Source organism: Psammomys obesus, unplaced genomic scaffold (assembly GCF_907164565.1).
Source record: "Psammomys obesus unplaced genomic scaffold, mPsaObe1.curated_primary_1811, whole genome shotgun sequence".
NCBI lineage: Eukaryota > Metazoa > Chordata > Mammalia > Rodentia > Muridae > Psammomys > Psammomys obesus.
This window is the reverse complement of record NW_026585504.1, coordinates 68,037,199-68,052,049: the sequence shown is the minus strand read 5'-3', so window position 1 is coordinate 68,052,049 and position 14,851 is coordinate 68,037,199. Positions and strand designations below refer to the sequence as shown.

At 43.4% G+C, this 14,851-nt stretch overlaps 1 protein-coding gene across 1 annotated transcript in view; it reads right to left on the bottom strand.

Annotated features, from left to right (window-relative positions):
* Thsd7b (thrombospondin type 1 domain containing 7B) overlaps nucleotides 1–14,851 on the bottom strand; it is a 565,744-nt gene that overhangs the window by 446,677 nt on the left and 104,216 nt on the right. Inside the window, exon 6 of the mRNA XM_055603283.1 lies at nucleotides 7,777–7,974. Within this exon, the coding sequence (XP_055459258.1) occupies nucleotides 7,777–7,974 (198 nt within the window). The remainder of the gene's footprint in view (nucleotides 1–7,776; nucleotides 7,975–14,851) is intronic.

Below are 14,851 nucleotides of genomic sequence, written 5' to 3'. Positions count from 1 at the left end.
CAATGTGGTACAAAGCCTGTTGGTCAGAGGAAGTGAGAAGTCTTCAGAGTCATGTGCCCTCTGATGTCTTTATTTAAAGAATGCAGCGGTCATTGTGATACAATTCGTTTGAATCTTCTGTCTTCCGAAGGAATAGACCCACTAAAGCACAGTTATGTTTCAGACGCAACATGTAAGACTCCAGCAAAGATTCTTTGCCAATGAGCAAGAGCAGGGAGCTGAGAGCGGACAGGGAGGAGGGCTAAGTGCATGTAAACAGTTAAGGCGTGTGGCCATGAGAGGCACATGCAGCTCTCTGCATAGAGGTGAATGTGTATCAGTGAGAGTGTTACATTTGCACATTCAAGAATGGTGAGTGGCTAGCGAGGGTGAAGGGTCTACCTGGATGGGAAACCACAGCTTATGCTAGTATCTGGTAACTCTCACTAATCCAAAATATCATTTTTCTGGAATACCGTGTAAAATCTATAAATTACACAACCATTTTTTACCCTCTTTTTGATTTTTTTAAATGGTGCAACATAATTTAAGAATCACATCCTGATGTAAAAGGTAGATTTGTTTGCTTTCCTATTTAAAGAAGAAACAGGAGTCTTTCTTTAAAAAGCAAATCCAATTATCATTATCCATTCTAAAAGAAACATCTTAATAAACTGCAGACTTATTTCAAGCCAAGCTTCCATGCCCAAATGTTTTAGAAAATTCATATTTGAAATTTGTTTCACATCTTCTAAATCTCAGCAGTGGTCCTAATTTGAATACATCTCTTTAATATGTATCTTCACCACAGGAAGACACTCATGTGGTAAAGAAATGTCTAACGAATTAGTACCCTCTCTTTCCTCCTGATGTCCAATAAAATAAATCTCATTCTGAAATGAAATTTAGAAAGTCCTCTAAGATGTATAAAAGGTGTACAGAGGGGGAACTAAAGCTTCATCTGAGAAACACAAGACACAGGATAATCAAGGGGCTTGGGGATGAAAGACTTGACAAACAAGAGGTTCTACTTAGAATCCCCATGAAGCACACAAATAACGGAACTGTCTCTGGGTTTGACATCAGCCTCATAGGCAAGCAGACACCACTCCTTGAGACAGAAATAGAAAACAAACAAACAAAGCTTCTAAGTCCAAGGATAGATTTAAAAATCTTAAACTATCTTAACTCAACTCAAAGAAAGAATATTCTGACATGTTTCACTTAACAAAGCCACCCCTGTGAGGTCCCACCTTGGTGTCAATGCGTGCACTTGAGGTAAGAGTAACGAATATCTTCCTGGGTTGTTAGTGAAAAGGAAGACCGCCTACAAGACTGTTCTTGAGGCACTCGATGGACCGGGATGGTCCAGGGGTTAGAGAGTGTGCTTGGGCAGGCGGCTCAAAACCACTTCTAGCTCTAGCGCAGGGGATCCACTGCCATCTTCTGGGCTGTGGGAGAATTGCACTCATGTGGAAACCCCACCCCCACCCCCACCCCAACACCCCACAGGTAATTTGAATTAATGGTGAGCCAGGCTGATCCAAGGCTCAAGGCTTCCTCAGAGGCACTCCTGAAAGGACCAAAGAACCTAGTTCTGTGTCCTTGACCAGGGGCCAACTTGGCAAGATTCGTCAGTGGCTCTAGCCAGGGTCCCTGAAGAAGCTGTTGTTTTGTTTCCTAGAATCTTGTCTTTTGCCCTGAAGAGACTGGAGTTATGAGCCCCAAGGCTGCTGTCTGACGCCCTTGAGGTAGTCTGTGTCCCCTTTGTGAGACATTGCTTCATTGCTTGGTTAGCTGTCTCAGGAGTTCCGTCCTGTTTCTTCTCTAAAAACTATCTGTATAAGATTCTGGGTTTTGTTTTGGTTTTTGTTTTTTAAACTTGCTTACATGAGCCATCACTGTGTGCAAGACTTCCTGATCACAAACTTTCTTATTTTCTCACATCCTGGTCATCATTTTCTTAGGAACCTGTCACTGAAACACAACCTGCTCACTTAGGTCACAGAGTAAAATAAAATCTTATATTAATTTAGAGATAATGTGACACACATTCTGTACTTACAGAAAGTGAGCGACCAGCCTTCTGCACACAGAATATGTGTGTGCAGATCTGTGAATAAATATGTTTGCTGGAACATACAAATAGTTAGTCTTTCTTTCAAGAAAGAGTATTTGCTAAAGTGTGGAACAGAGAAGGTACTGACTGCCCTGAGTCAGAAGAGATACTGGGCAGAGCCACATTTGTCCCACCTGTAGAATAACTGACCGCTTTGCATCTTTGAGACATGGAGGACGTGGTGACTTGGATCTACAGAAACATTTCCCTAACAGTGTGGAGATTCTTTCAGCCTGTCTGAGGATGTCACATACTGACATCTTCAGTAGTCACCAGTGAAACGTGACTGAACCTACTTTAAGTTTGGGAACCAGAGCTTAGCTGCAGTAACTATAACTCTGAAGGGTTTGGGTCAGCATTTTCGCAACTTCTGAAATGGCCCCTGTGAAGTGCAGAAATGTTCTTCCCAATGAATCAAGAGCCAGCTGTGCACTCTACACCATGGACCCACAGTAATGCTAAGATGGCAGGCAGAAAATAATCAAAACTCTACAACTCAAAGCCCTGGAAATCAGTTCCCGCAGCTGGGGAAAGCCACGGGTAACTACTAGACTGGATTCTAGCTGGTTCATAGATAGTGTTCTTGTGTGTGGAGGAAGACATCTATATTGGGAGTCTACCTCTATTGCTCTCTAACCATTTTTTTTTTTCAAGAAAGCATTTCTCAGTGAATGTGGAGTTTGTTGCTTGTGAGGGACTAGGAGCTAGACAGATCTGACAAGCAGATGGGTAGAGGGCAGTTAGGTTAGGAAGATGGCAAATTTTTGGCTACTCCCTCATCCTCCTGACAAAGAGCTGTTGAGCTTTTGTTCCTGTCAGCAGGGCCCTCTTCTGCCCAACCCAGCAAGCTGGTCAAACATGTTCACATTACCTGACGCTATTCACTCATTAACTCCCCCCCATGACGCACTTTGTTTAAACTGACCAACTCAAAGCCAGGGAAGCAGTCTTACAGCACTAAAACACTTAACTCACTTGCCCCTCTAAGAGGGGGTGTTAGTCCCCTTTCTGGTCTACAGGGACTCTTTCACTTTTCCTGTCTCTCTCACCTTTACCTTACCACCTGGTGTGTGTGTGTCTATGTACATATTTCTCTGTGTGTTTGTATGTTTATGAGTGTCTATGCACATGTGTCTGTGTGTATTCCTATGTGTATCTGTGAATTTGTCTGTGTGTGTCTATATGTGTGTATGATGTGTGTGTTTATGTCTGTGTATGTTTATGTGTCTGTGTGTGTTTCTGTGTGTGTCCGAGTGTGCATATGCTTGTATGTATGTGTATTGGTTTCTGTCTGTCTGTATGTGCTTTCTTGCCTCTTCAGTTGTAATAAAGTTGGTGTTTACTGTGTTTGAGATTTTTTCCATCTTTTATTATTCATCCGGCAGAGAAAATGTACTGGACCGTGATCTCTGAACTCAGTTTGGCTACCAGCAAATCCCAGCCGGTTTCGCCTCCCCCCTCCTGGGGTTACAGGCATAAATTGCCGAATGCAGCTTTTTTAATGTGGTATCTGGGGAATCTAATTAAGAACCTTATGCTTACACGCCCTACACTTCACCTAAGCATGCCCTGTGGATCATGTCCCTAAGCTGACTAACCCTAACCCGGGTCAGGGACATCAAACTTTGCTTCATCCAGTTACTTCTCAGCTGCAATGTGGCAGACTGTAACCTTGAGGTTTCCCAGGTAAGGTTGTGAACATGCTTCTTGAGAAGAGAAGAGGAACGGGCAGGGCACCTATAACAGTCCGGAAGAGAAGTGGGCACAGTGGCTTCCTCCAGTCTGTAATCCTAATACTGGAAGTTGGGGCAGGAGGTCACAAAATTTGAAGCCAGACTAGGCTACCAAACAAGACCTTGTTTCAAAAGTTTAAACTAAAATGAATAAAAATATAAAGGTAACCCTAAAGAATAATGTGTGTGTGTGTGTGTGCATGTGCGTGTGTGTGTGTGTGTGTGTGTGTGTGTGTGTGTGTGTGTGTGTGTGTTAGTATATAGTTTTCCTACTGTGCAGGAGAGATAACCCAGGTTTAAAGTCTTTGCTCTGTGGTGTGTGAAGACTACAGTTTGGATCCCCTGAACCCAAGCAAATGCCTGGAAGTTGTGGTAGCTGGCCTATACTTCCAGAGCACAGAAGGTAGGCAGACAGGCTGAAGCAATTACAGCTGCTTTAACCGAGAGACCCAGCATCAGTGAATAAGGTAAAATGCAACTCAGGAAAGCTTGCAACACCAACCTTCGGTCTGCACATGCATACACACACCTGTATTCACGAGCATGAGAACACACATACAAGCACACATGCACAGCACACACACAAACAGGAGGGGGAGAATCCCTCAGCTTCTAAGTTTGAGTGGAACAAGGATATTTGTGGGGTTATTTTCCCGTATATTTCCATTCAGAGTCCTCACAGAGACTTATAGACAGACCTAAGGAAGACAAAGCAAGCTTCCGTTGGGAATTCTAGTAGGCTTCAAGTCTGATTAGATCTAATATGAGTTTCGAAGTTTCTCATATCAAGTATAAGACATTTCTTCTGGCTGCATTCGTTTAGCTTGAAATGAACTCTCAAACAAAAAGTCTGCAAAGCAATTGATAAACTCAGGGTAATAACTATCAACCTTCACAAGCCAAGAAACTCACCAGAAACCTGATTTCAAACATTCCTTTCTCAACCACTTAACTGAGCAGCAGCAGCTTTGTCAATGTAGCAGTTATGTGAGGGTCCTGTAACAGTGGGTAATCTGACAGGAAGTTTCTCTGACAAACCCTCATAGCCAGTTCCAGAGGGACACGACACGGCCAGGTAGAGCCATTGAAGATACACCCCGACCATGTCAGCAAGTTCTCATGAGCAGGAGCTGGTTTCCGGTATCATGAGGTCAGCATGTGCCTATCACCATCATGGTGCCTGCAGCTTCGCAAACAAGGAAGCTCATCCAGGTATTTAAAAATCTAGGCTTCGATGAGCTCAGGAGAGCAATCATAAATTCCAACTCTTTCCAGCGAAGGAGACTGTGTCAGTCAAAAGGTAAATTTAAGTCCTTTCACAGAAATAAGTAACAGAGCCCTGAAACTGCTGTGTCATGGTACAGGGGAAACCCTACAACCCTGAAGAGGGCATAGTATGTCCTATGGGGGGACCTCTAATGCTGTGGACCTAGGTTGTCATGACAACTTTCCAGTACCTGCTTTGAGATGACCAAAGTACAATGAGCAGCTGCTATGGAACCCACCGCAATGGGTCTTCTACGTTCTCAGATGAAGGATGGAAGGCAGGTAATTGATATGTTCATTCTAATCTTCAGCACTGTCTCCACTGTACAATACCATTGTGTGCCCATTTCCATAGACCAAACAGAACAGAAGATATGCATTTGAAGCTTGCTTTGAAAAGTAAGGTGCCAGGGATGTCCCTAATCATATTCATCTACCTACTTTACCCCTCAAAATCTTAACACTCAAAGGTGGTTTAGATTCCCTCCTCCGGAGACTTACAGAAAACTATTCTTCCATAAATTAAATAATTTGACTATCTCACAGGTAGAGGGTGGGGTTAAAATTCCAGGCAGGGTGGAGGGAAGGCCAGGACCGAACTGGCCACGTTGGACTTCAGACATCACAGTCAACACAGAACGTTTTTCAGATCAGAGGCCTCTCTCCACACCTTACTAGCTGTGGAGAAACTCTTCACCGGCAGGCTGTCCTACAATTCAAGTCCACTTCCACGAACTATTTTCTTGGAAATGGCATCGGGTCTAACCTCTTATACTTGAATAACCATAGCCCAGATTGCCAACCACTCTTTAAATCAGGCTTCTCACAAACTTTTTCTCAGACTCTGAAATTTTCCCAGATAGCTTAAAGGACTCTAGAAAACATATCACGTGCATTTACAGCTTTACTAAAAAGAATATGATAAGATATACAGATAAATAGCTAGATGGGAGAGAAGAGCTGGCAAGACCAGACACCTTTACATCTGTGCAGGCACAGAGGAGATACACAGGGAAAGAAGCCATTCCGTTGGGTTCAGGGCATCCAGGCTCTCTCTGGGCACATCGTTCTGAGTTCTGCCCACATTTCCACATAGACACATGGAAGGAAGTTCTGCTCTCTGAATTCCATACTCCAGGGGTTTTATGGGAGTTTTTGCCAACTGGGATGATTAATAATGAGCCCATGCCCAACCTGTCTCCACTACCTTATGGCTGAGGATTAGGAATAAAAGTCCCAAACTTCTCGTAATGATTTGATTTTTCTGGGGAAGAGTTACACATACAAGCCAACCCAGAGTCATGTTGTTAGAATAAAGGACATTTCTATCACCCGTGAAAACTGCCAGGGACTCATAGCTTCAGGTCATGAGTCAACATCAAAGATCAAGTAATAGAGCGAAGACTCTCAGAACCCAGACTCCCCAAGAAATCACCAGGAGTCCAGAATGAGTCTACGAAGAACCAGGGAATTGAGTTTCCTTATTACAAGTTATAATACAAGGAAAACATCATGGAAGTGAGCTTGGTCTCTCGCACTAATAAGGCATGCTTGCCCCCGTGTGAACATGACGTGGTTGTATTGGAAGCAGTGACTATTAGCTCCAACTATTTATCGCAGCGATTGCAATCTGCTGTTGCCTTCTATTTAATTAAGCAACCATCTGGTTTCTGCAGGCAAACAATAAATCATTTAATAAGAAAACGTACATTTGCCCACTTATGTTAGCAATTTTAGAGAAAGAAAAAGAGGAGAAAGAAGTGAAGGAGAAAGGCAGGAGAAAGAAGAGGGAGGAAGAAATTAGAGGAAGGAAGAGCTTCCAGATGTTAGCCTGTGAGGGTGTTAATATCCATGCTGAATCTGCTTTGTAATTTCCTCCCATTCTGTGGATTACTTCACCCCATAAGTCAAAACATTTCATCCCACACACAGAGCATCGTGAGCGGGGCCTTGCACAGCAGAGCTGATTAGGAGATTCGTGCTGCATCCTCTGAGAGACGGAGTTCTTTCTAATCTCCAGGATGAAGATTTTTAAATGTCACTTTCTCACTACCCTATGACTTACACATTTTTAAACCACACTTCATTTCCAACAAGCATTGTACCAAAAGCTTGGTGATCAGGGACAGACACCATTGTTCATAACTGCACAAATCCTGACAGCTTATATTTAAAATAGCTTGTTGAAAATGTTAGCATTATATCAGAACTGATTCTGGTCTAACATTATATAAATGAAAAGGTTTCACTTAATCTTTTTTTGTTCCTCCTCTTTTCTTTTTAACCCTGGCATCTTTAACAGGTATCATTTTGTTAACACTTAATAAAGGCATGTCATAAATGATCTTAACAAAAGAATATAAAACTTGTCCAGCATTCATAAGCTGGAACAGTTTTGTTTCCTATTTGTCTTGATAAATTAAAAAGAAATCTCCAAAGAATTCTGTGGGTTCAGAGTGGCGTACTTAAGCATAACAAAACAGTGCATTTAGTGATAGTTTATGGTTCTCACATGACGGGATCACAGCCAACCCGACAGCAATTTGTCACCCAATTCACCATAAATGCCCGAACATGGGAAAGATGGAGCTTCTCTCCCTTCACCAAAACAAGCCCTTTGCAGAGTAGCACTGCTCCTGGTTTGGATAACTCAACTATCAGTGTGTAGCTGCCTCCCACCTCGTTCATTTTGACAGACAGCCTTCAGAATGCGATGTCCCGGGCCACACTTCCCATGATCGGGGATGCAAATCCCTTCTGAAGCAAGCCATCTATGACACATTGGATCCTCGCACGGCACAGCCTCTGTCAGATGAGGGCACTGCCCCATGGGCCCTGTAGACTCCATGAGCACATGGCGTCGCCTCACTCTAAAGCCTGAAAGGAGAAAGAAAGCAAGATTTTTAGTATTTAACCCTGATCCAGCAAAAGCAAAGAGGCAGGTGCTGGGCAGCAGACGAAATTTCCAGGCAAACACTTGCAGCTCTAAAACGTGTTATCTTGACATACTTTATGAGATGAAAGAATATAAAATGGAAAAAAAGAGAAAATGTGGAAAAGAATGAGAGTGCAAAAGTGTCTTCTGAGAGAACTTGAACAAGCCAGATGGAAGTAGATAAAACAATGAAGGAGGTGTATCCAATGGTCTCAATAATCCAGGAGCATCAATGAAGACTGCAGGAGCCACTGACAAATACTTTCACATTTCCTTTCTGCTGATGCTTTCTGCATCTTTGCTGCTTTATAGTAAATCTTTGTGTATGCCTAGTGCCAACCATTTGTGGCTTCCTGCTTTGAGAGTTTCCAGTACAGCTTCTTTAAGAGACGACCTAAACCCCCTGCTCAGATTGTAGCCCATTAGTAGCCCATTAGGCAGCTCAGTCTTCAAGTAGGTTCCCTAACAAGGGGAACAGGGACTGTATCTGACATGAACTCAGTGGCTGGCTCTTTGGTCACCTCCCCCCTGAGTGGGGAGCAACCTTGCCAGGCCACAGAGGAAGACAATGCAGCCAGTCCTGATGAGACCTGATAAGCTAGGGTTAGATAGAAGGGGAGAAGGACCTCCTCTATCAGTGGACTAAGGCAGGGGCATAGGCGGAAAAGGGTGGGACTGGGAGGAGATGAAGGAAGAGGCTATAGCCTTGATTCAAATTGAATAAATTGTAATAAATAATAAATAAATAAAACTTTTTAAAAATATTTTCATATCAGCATGTCTATATAGGCAGTGTTTCTAGGACCTCATTCTCTACCCTAACTAGACATTGGTTCTCAAATTCACAAAGTCAGAGTACATAATAAGTACATAGACATAAGTCTTAAAATGCTACAGAATCACGAACTATACTTTAACAGGTGAAAGGCAGGAAGAAAAGATCAACTATAAAATTGTAAAATGTGATGAGTACAGGAAAAAGGAGTGTGGGCTTCCTGTAAAAGGTTGTCTAGTATTCAGCTTTCTTGAGCTGTTGCCATAAGAGAACATGGATACTCTCTTAATACATCTTCCTATTTGTCTTACACCCACCCTGACCTCTGACTCACTCCAGAGGGGAGGATGATGTTGAAATTTTCATCCTCTTATCTCTACTTCCTAGTGCTAGGGTTCTAGGCATGTATCACTGGGCCTCGCTCCTGCGGTACTGGAGACTGAATTCAGGGCTCCCTCAATGCTGAGAAAGTGTTCTACTCACTGAGCTCCATCTTTAACCGAAGTCCTTAACTTAATGCCTTCCCTCCCAAAGGCTCATGTGTTTGAACTCTTAGTCCCAAGCTGGTAGTGCTGCTTAGTAGATGGTAAAACCTCTAGGAAGTGGAGACATGCTGGGGGAAGTCCAGGAGGTCCTTGATGTTTGATGGCATGTCCTTACTCCCTGGTCACTGCCTGCTTCCTGACTACACATGCAGTCTGCATGTCCCCTTGGACAGCTGTCACCATTCCTTCCCCACCATTTTAGACTTTATCTCTCGAGCTGCAACACCAAATAAACCTGTCTTCTCCTTGACATTCGTGAGGTGTTTGGTCACAGCAAGGCAGAAAGTGACTAATAAACTACTTAGACATCATTTAGCCAATGGTTAATATTTCCATGATACTAAAACTGTTAAGTGTAGGGCCAATTAAAATAATAACAATGTATATCACTGTTCTGTTATATTTCAAACTCCACATCATTAAAAGACAGCCTACAAGAAGCTTGGCTTTCTTCCTTGGGAACCTTCGAGAGAGTTACAAGGCACATACAGGGGACTCAGCTCACAGCATAAATCATGGACTTCCAAGCTCTTGCCACCACAGGACTCAAATGACCTCTTCTCTTACATGCAACACCTGCGCCATGCTTATTTACTGGCATTTGTTTGTACTTGTTTAGCTCTTATCTTTGAACAAGAAATAGCATGATTTACACTTTGACAGCCATCTTGGAACACAGCACAGGAAACAGCAGTCTCTATGGAGAGATTTGGATGTCCGGTTTCTGGAGCTTGAGCCAGCAAGGAGCATAAATCATGTTGCATCCATCTTGCCATAAATCTATAGAGTGCATCTCCTCAGCCAATAAATTCTTTTAGGCTCTTTTTCTTCCCATGCTGCCCTTGTCCAGACTTTAAGTAGGATCAAAGTACACCACAAGCTCAGCATAAAATAAGCACCTTGGCTTCTCGTTCTACTTAACTTAGATACACGTACTGGCAGCCATGCCTGCAGTAAGGAGCAGGGGCTTCCCAGGTGTTCTATTCCAGAAGATATACAACAACCAACTTCACTGTGGCAGGGTCATCCAGCTTCTCACAACTAGCGCATTCTATGTTAGCCAAACAGTGTTATTCAGTAAATACTAACGATCATGTGAGGGGCTGGAGAGTTGGCTCAGTGGTTAAGAGCACTGTTTGCCCTTGCAGAGGTCTCTGAGTTCAATTCCCAGCGACACCTTCTTCTGCCATGCAGGCATACATGCAGATAGAGCACTCACATACAAATAAATAAATAAATATTAAAAATGCCATGCAGTGCTGGTGTCCTGCATTAGGGGATGGCAACAAACACATGCTAACTCTTGCTGATGACTCAAGAGGAAGGGCGTGCACAGCAATTAACTGCAACAGCAACAGATGGTTCAATTACATTGTTCTCAACTCAAATCCTCTAGATTTACTGTGAGGTTCTCTTCCCATTTTAGATATCCGAAGTCAAAGGCCAGACTGCAGTATATCACTTGTCAGAGAGTGTGTCACGGGAGGTAGGTGGGTAAGAATTTGACCCGAGTTCTAACCCCACAGACTTGGCTCCTGCCTCTACCTGTTGCTTTGGCCCCTTCATAAGGTAATGCTCAAAGGCACCGTGGGTCAGGCCTGTAGGCCGAGGTTAGACAGACGAAAGCGCAGGATTTCAGGCTCTGTGTAGGAAACGGTTACAGTCATTACTTCAGGGCCAAGAATCCACCATGCACCTTTGAGGGAGCTAATATTCTCAGGGTTTGGCTATTTTTGTTTGCTTGTTTGTTTACTTATTTTTTTCTATGAGCTCTGAGCCCAAGATATAGAGTTAAGTGTAGCATTATACTATAGTCTAACAGAAAAAACTGAATAGCAGGTTGGAGAGAGCAAGATGGCAGAAGAGTAGTCAACATTTGTTAGGTGAAGACAGAAAATTTTAAAGACACTCATGGGTATATCAAAGTCTGAAGACTATTTCTGCTATGTCATGGACTAACAGTATCCATGTGAGCTTCTGTAGAGTTGTTCATGAAAACATTGTCTTTATGCTAACTAACTCACGGGGCTAGGCCGCTAGACACAGCCATCAGAATGCACAGATGGTATGACGCTTACCGTATGCTAAGTAGTGCATTTGCTGTTTGTCTCTGGCAGTGTCATGTAGTGGACAAGGGTACTGAGCCAACGAACCTGGTAAGACTGAGGTGGAGTGTGTGTGTGTGTGAGTGTGTGTGTGTGTATGGTTGTGTGTGTGTGCGCACACATACATGTGTACAGGCCAGAGAACAACCTTGAACCTTGTTTTTTAAGACAGGGTATCTCACTGACCTAGGACTCTCCAACATGAGGCTGGCTGGCCAGCAAGTCCCAGGACTCAGCCTGTGTCTGGCAGCCCAGCGCGGTACTACAAACGCACAGCACCACATCTGACTTACTGTACAGGGTTCCTTGGAATCGAATTCAGGTCGCCATGCTTGTATGATAAGCACGTGACTGTATCAGGCATATCCTCCTTTAGAGTAAATCTTTAATTCCAATTGTGTGTGTGTTGGGATACATTTTATAGCATCATGATTACTTTCAAGCCTAGTATATCACAGAAAATAAGAAATATTGATAGGGTGAAGTCATCATACAAACCTTCAACACTTTGGGTAAGAAGTAGACATAGCCTACTGTCAGTCTCAACACAGACACACAAGTATAGAAAAGAAAAAACTGTCTGCTAACATGGATATTATGTGAAATAAAACCAAATGATTTAATAGGATTTATATAAATGTAGGACAAGAGCCAACCCAGCAAGCAACAATGAAAAAGGGAAATGTTTCCATTTTAAAATTGGATTTTAGACACATCAGTGATTTCTGACCTCAATTTACTGTCTATATTAATTTTTTGGAACATAAAGGATTTTTTTAAAAACAGTTGTCACTTCTTCGTTTAACAGTATTTTTTCCTGTAGGGACTTTGGAGGGTCTTCTGCACTGTGGCCAGGGAACAAGCTGCATCGGAGCAGGGTAGGAATCTTTAAAATCCTACATGGAGGCAGGTGGCGATTATGACGCTACTATGAAGGTCTCCATCAAATTCCTCTTCAGAAGGTTGCCTTTCTAGAACTGTCTTCCGGGAACAAGGGTGTCAGGTAAATCTATGTATCAAGAGGAAGTTTTTTAACTGAATCAAATCTATGTGTGGCGCTTATCCATCATCATTTTCTTGGGGCCGATTTCCTTTTGTATTTCTCTAATTACAACACCGGGGGAGCATCTCGGAGATACTCCTGATCCTATTCAAATTCCTCTGAAGGTGCCCCAGCCTCACTTGACAAGTGCCAACCTGCCAAGCGCTGCACCCCTTGTCTGCCTGTCACTGGCGTGATGGAAGGTGCAGGGCCTGCGAGCGCTGACTGATTTCTAATGCACTCTGAGCAGCTGTCAGCCACGAGCCTTAGAAGACGCCTGATTGAGAGGTGTGTGATGGAGAACAACAGCCACATAAAGATAATTTCTGTACCAATTTATTCCATCAGATAATAAAACATTTCTTGCCATCTAGTTCCCCCATTGCTTTCTATTTTTTTTAATTATAATAAAAAGAACAGAATAGAATAAGAAAAAGGCTGGCGATGAGTGTGTTGGGTGAAGGGCTCTACCTCCCCATGTCTGTTCCCTTCTTGTTTGTTTGATTCCTCTGAAATCTTCTATTTTCTTTCTGTAAAATATATACCCACATGTGTAACTACTAAACGGTATATATCTGTATAAAGATGTCTCTGTGTATGTGTATATGAGAGTACAAAGTAGCCAGGAATTTCTCTACATTTTGGACTTGTGCTAGTGAGTTGGGTGAATTTCTTGAGTAGGGGATTCAGAGGCAGATCTGCCCTCCCCATTGTTGTCCCGGGCCTTTTCAACACTTAGAACATGAACCAACCATGTGGGCAGGCTCTGCGGGCTCTAAATCATATTTACTTTGTACCAGTCGCTGACTCTGGCCCAGTCCCTACAGGATCACGGGACAGAAATAGAGAAGAAGGGACACCCAGACTTCATCCTCCCCAGCTGGGAAAAATAACAAGATTGCTCCCATCACCACCACATACTTGGTCTGCCTGTAGGCACAGAATCAATTCCCCAGAGGGAGAACTCCACTCCCTACTTTTCCCAAGAGGAATTAGAGGCAGGTGGTCCTGCCAGGTTTCAGCAAGACCTGCAGGACTGATTTCTCTCAGCTTTAGGAAATTATTTTATGATAGCAAACTCCCTGCCCTGAATAACAATCACAAAAGCTGCCCATTATTCCTGACTGTGGTTACTTAGCACTGCAAAAGGAGGCCATCTTCCAGTTTGCACCGAATTTACCTGGCTTCAGTCTGAGCTATATAAAAAAACAAGGGTACTAACGGCGACTCCACCGTGTCCCGAAAGGCTGCTGGACTCCCCCACCTGCAAGTCCTGATTCCCATTGCCTTACCCAGTCTTCAGAACCCAAGACCAGGCCTCTGAAAGAAAGCGTTGCTGGGGAGTGCACACTCAGCAGTGATCTGCTGCCCATCTCTACCCATGGACCTTCCCTTTCCACTAGAGCTGCTAAGCCCGGTGCCAGCACCACTGCTGATCTGTGGCGGTTCCAGGTCCATTCTCGGTGGTTATGGGTCCCTGACTGCTTCAGTGCACAACTGGAAGATGTTGTACCTTGGTCCAAATGTCTTTAGCCTTAAGAAAATGAACTGATGGATCTTTGTGTTTGAAAATACACAGTACTGGGGAGAAGGGAATACTGGGGTCAGCCATGACTTAACTCTTGCTGGTTTTGTTTAGGGGTGCCTGTGTGAATATGTGCATGCCTATGCTGTTTCTCATGTGTGAATGCTTGTGTGAAGCAGAGAACAGTCTCTGCTTTTGTTCTTCAGACAGTGCCTAGCTTGGTTTTTGAGACAAGGTCTTTCGTGGCCCTGGAGCTCACAGAGTAGAAAATGCCGGCTGGCCAGGAAGCCCTGTCTTTCTCTGCTTCCTTGCACTGGGACTCTCTGTGTGCACCAGCATACATAGCATTTTCTTCATGTGAGTTCTGGGGATCAAACAAAGTCCCTCAAGTAGGTAATGAAAGGACTTTAGCAACTGTGCTGTCCACATGGCCAAGATTAGCCACTGAGTCACCATAGAGTGTTAGACAAACCGATCTTCTTCTCCAACCTCCCAGTTGGCCATCCTACGACCATTTGTCTGTGTCTGGCAACAACAATGCTAATGCAGAGATGAGCTGAGATTGTCTTCTGAGACTGCCATAATGGAGTTCTAGAACATGGGGAGTTTAGAAAGACAGAAATGTATTGTTTCAGAGGTCTCTAAATTAGAAACACTAAATAAGGTAACAACCCATGTTTCTTCTGAGGACTCCTGGGAAGGATGGGTTCAACACCTCTCCTAGCTTCTGTTGGATGCTAATTTTTGTCATTCTATGGTATGGACAACTGTGGTTCCAGTGTCTCAATCCTTTTCCATGTGACTTTCATCATTGTTTTTCTAAGCCT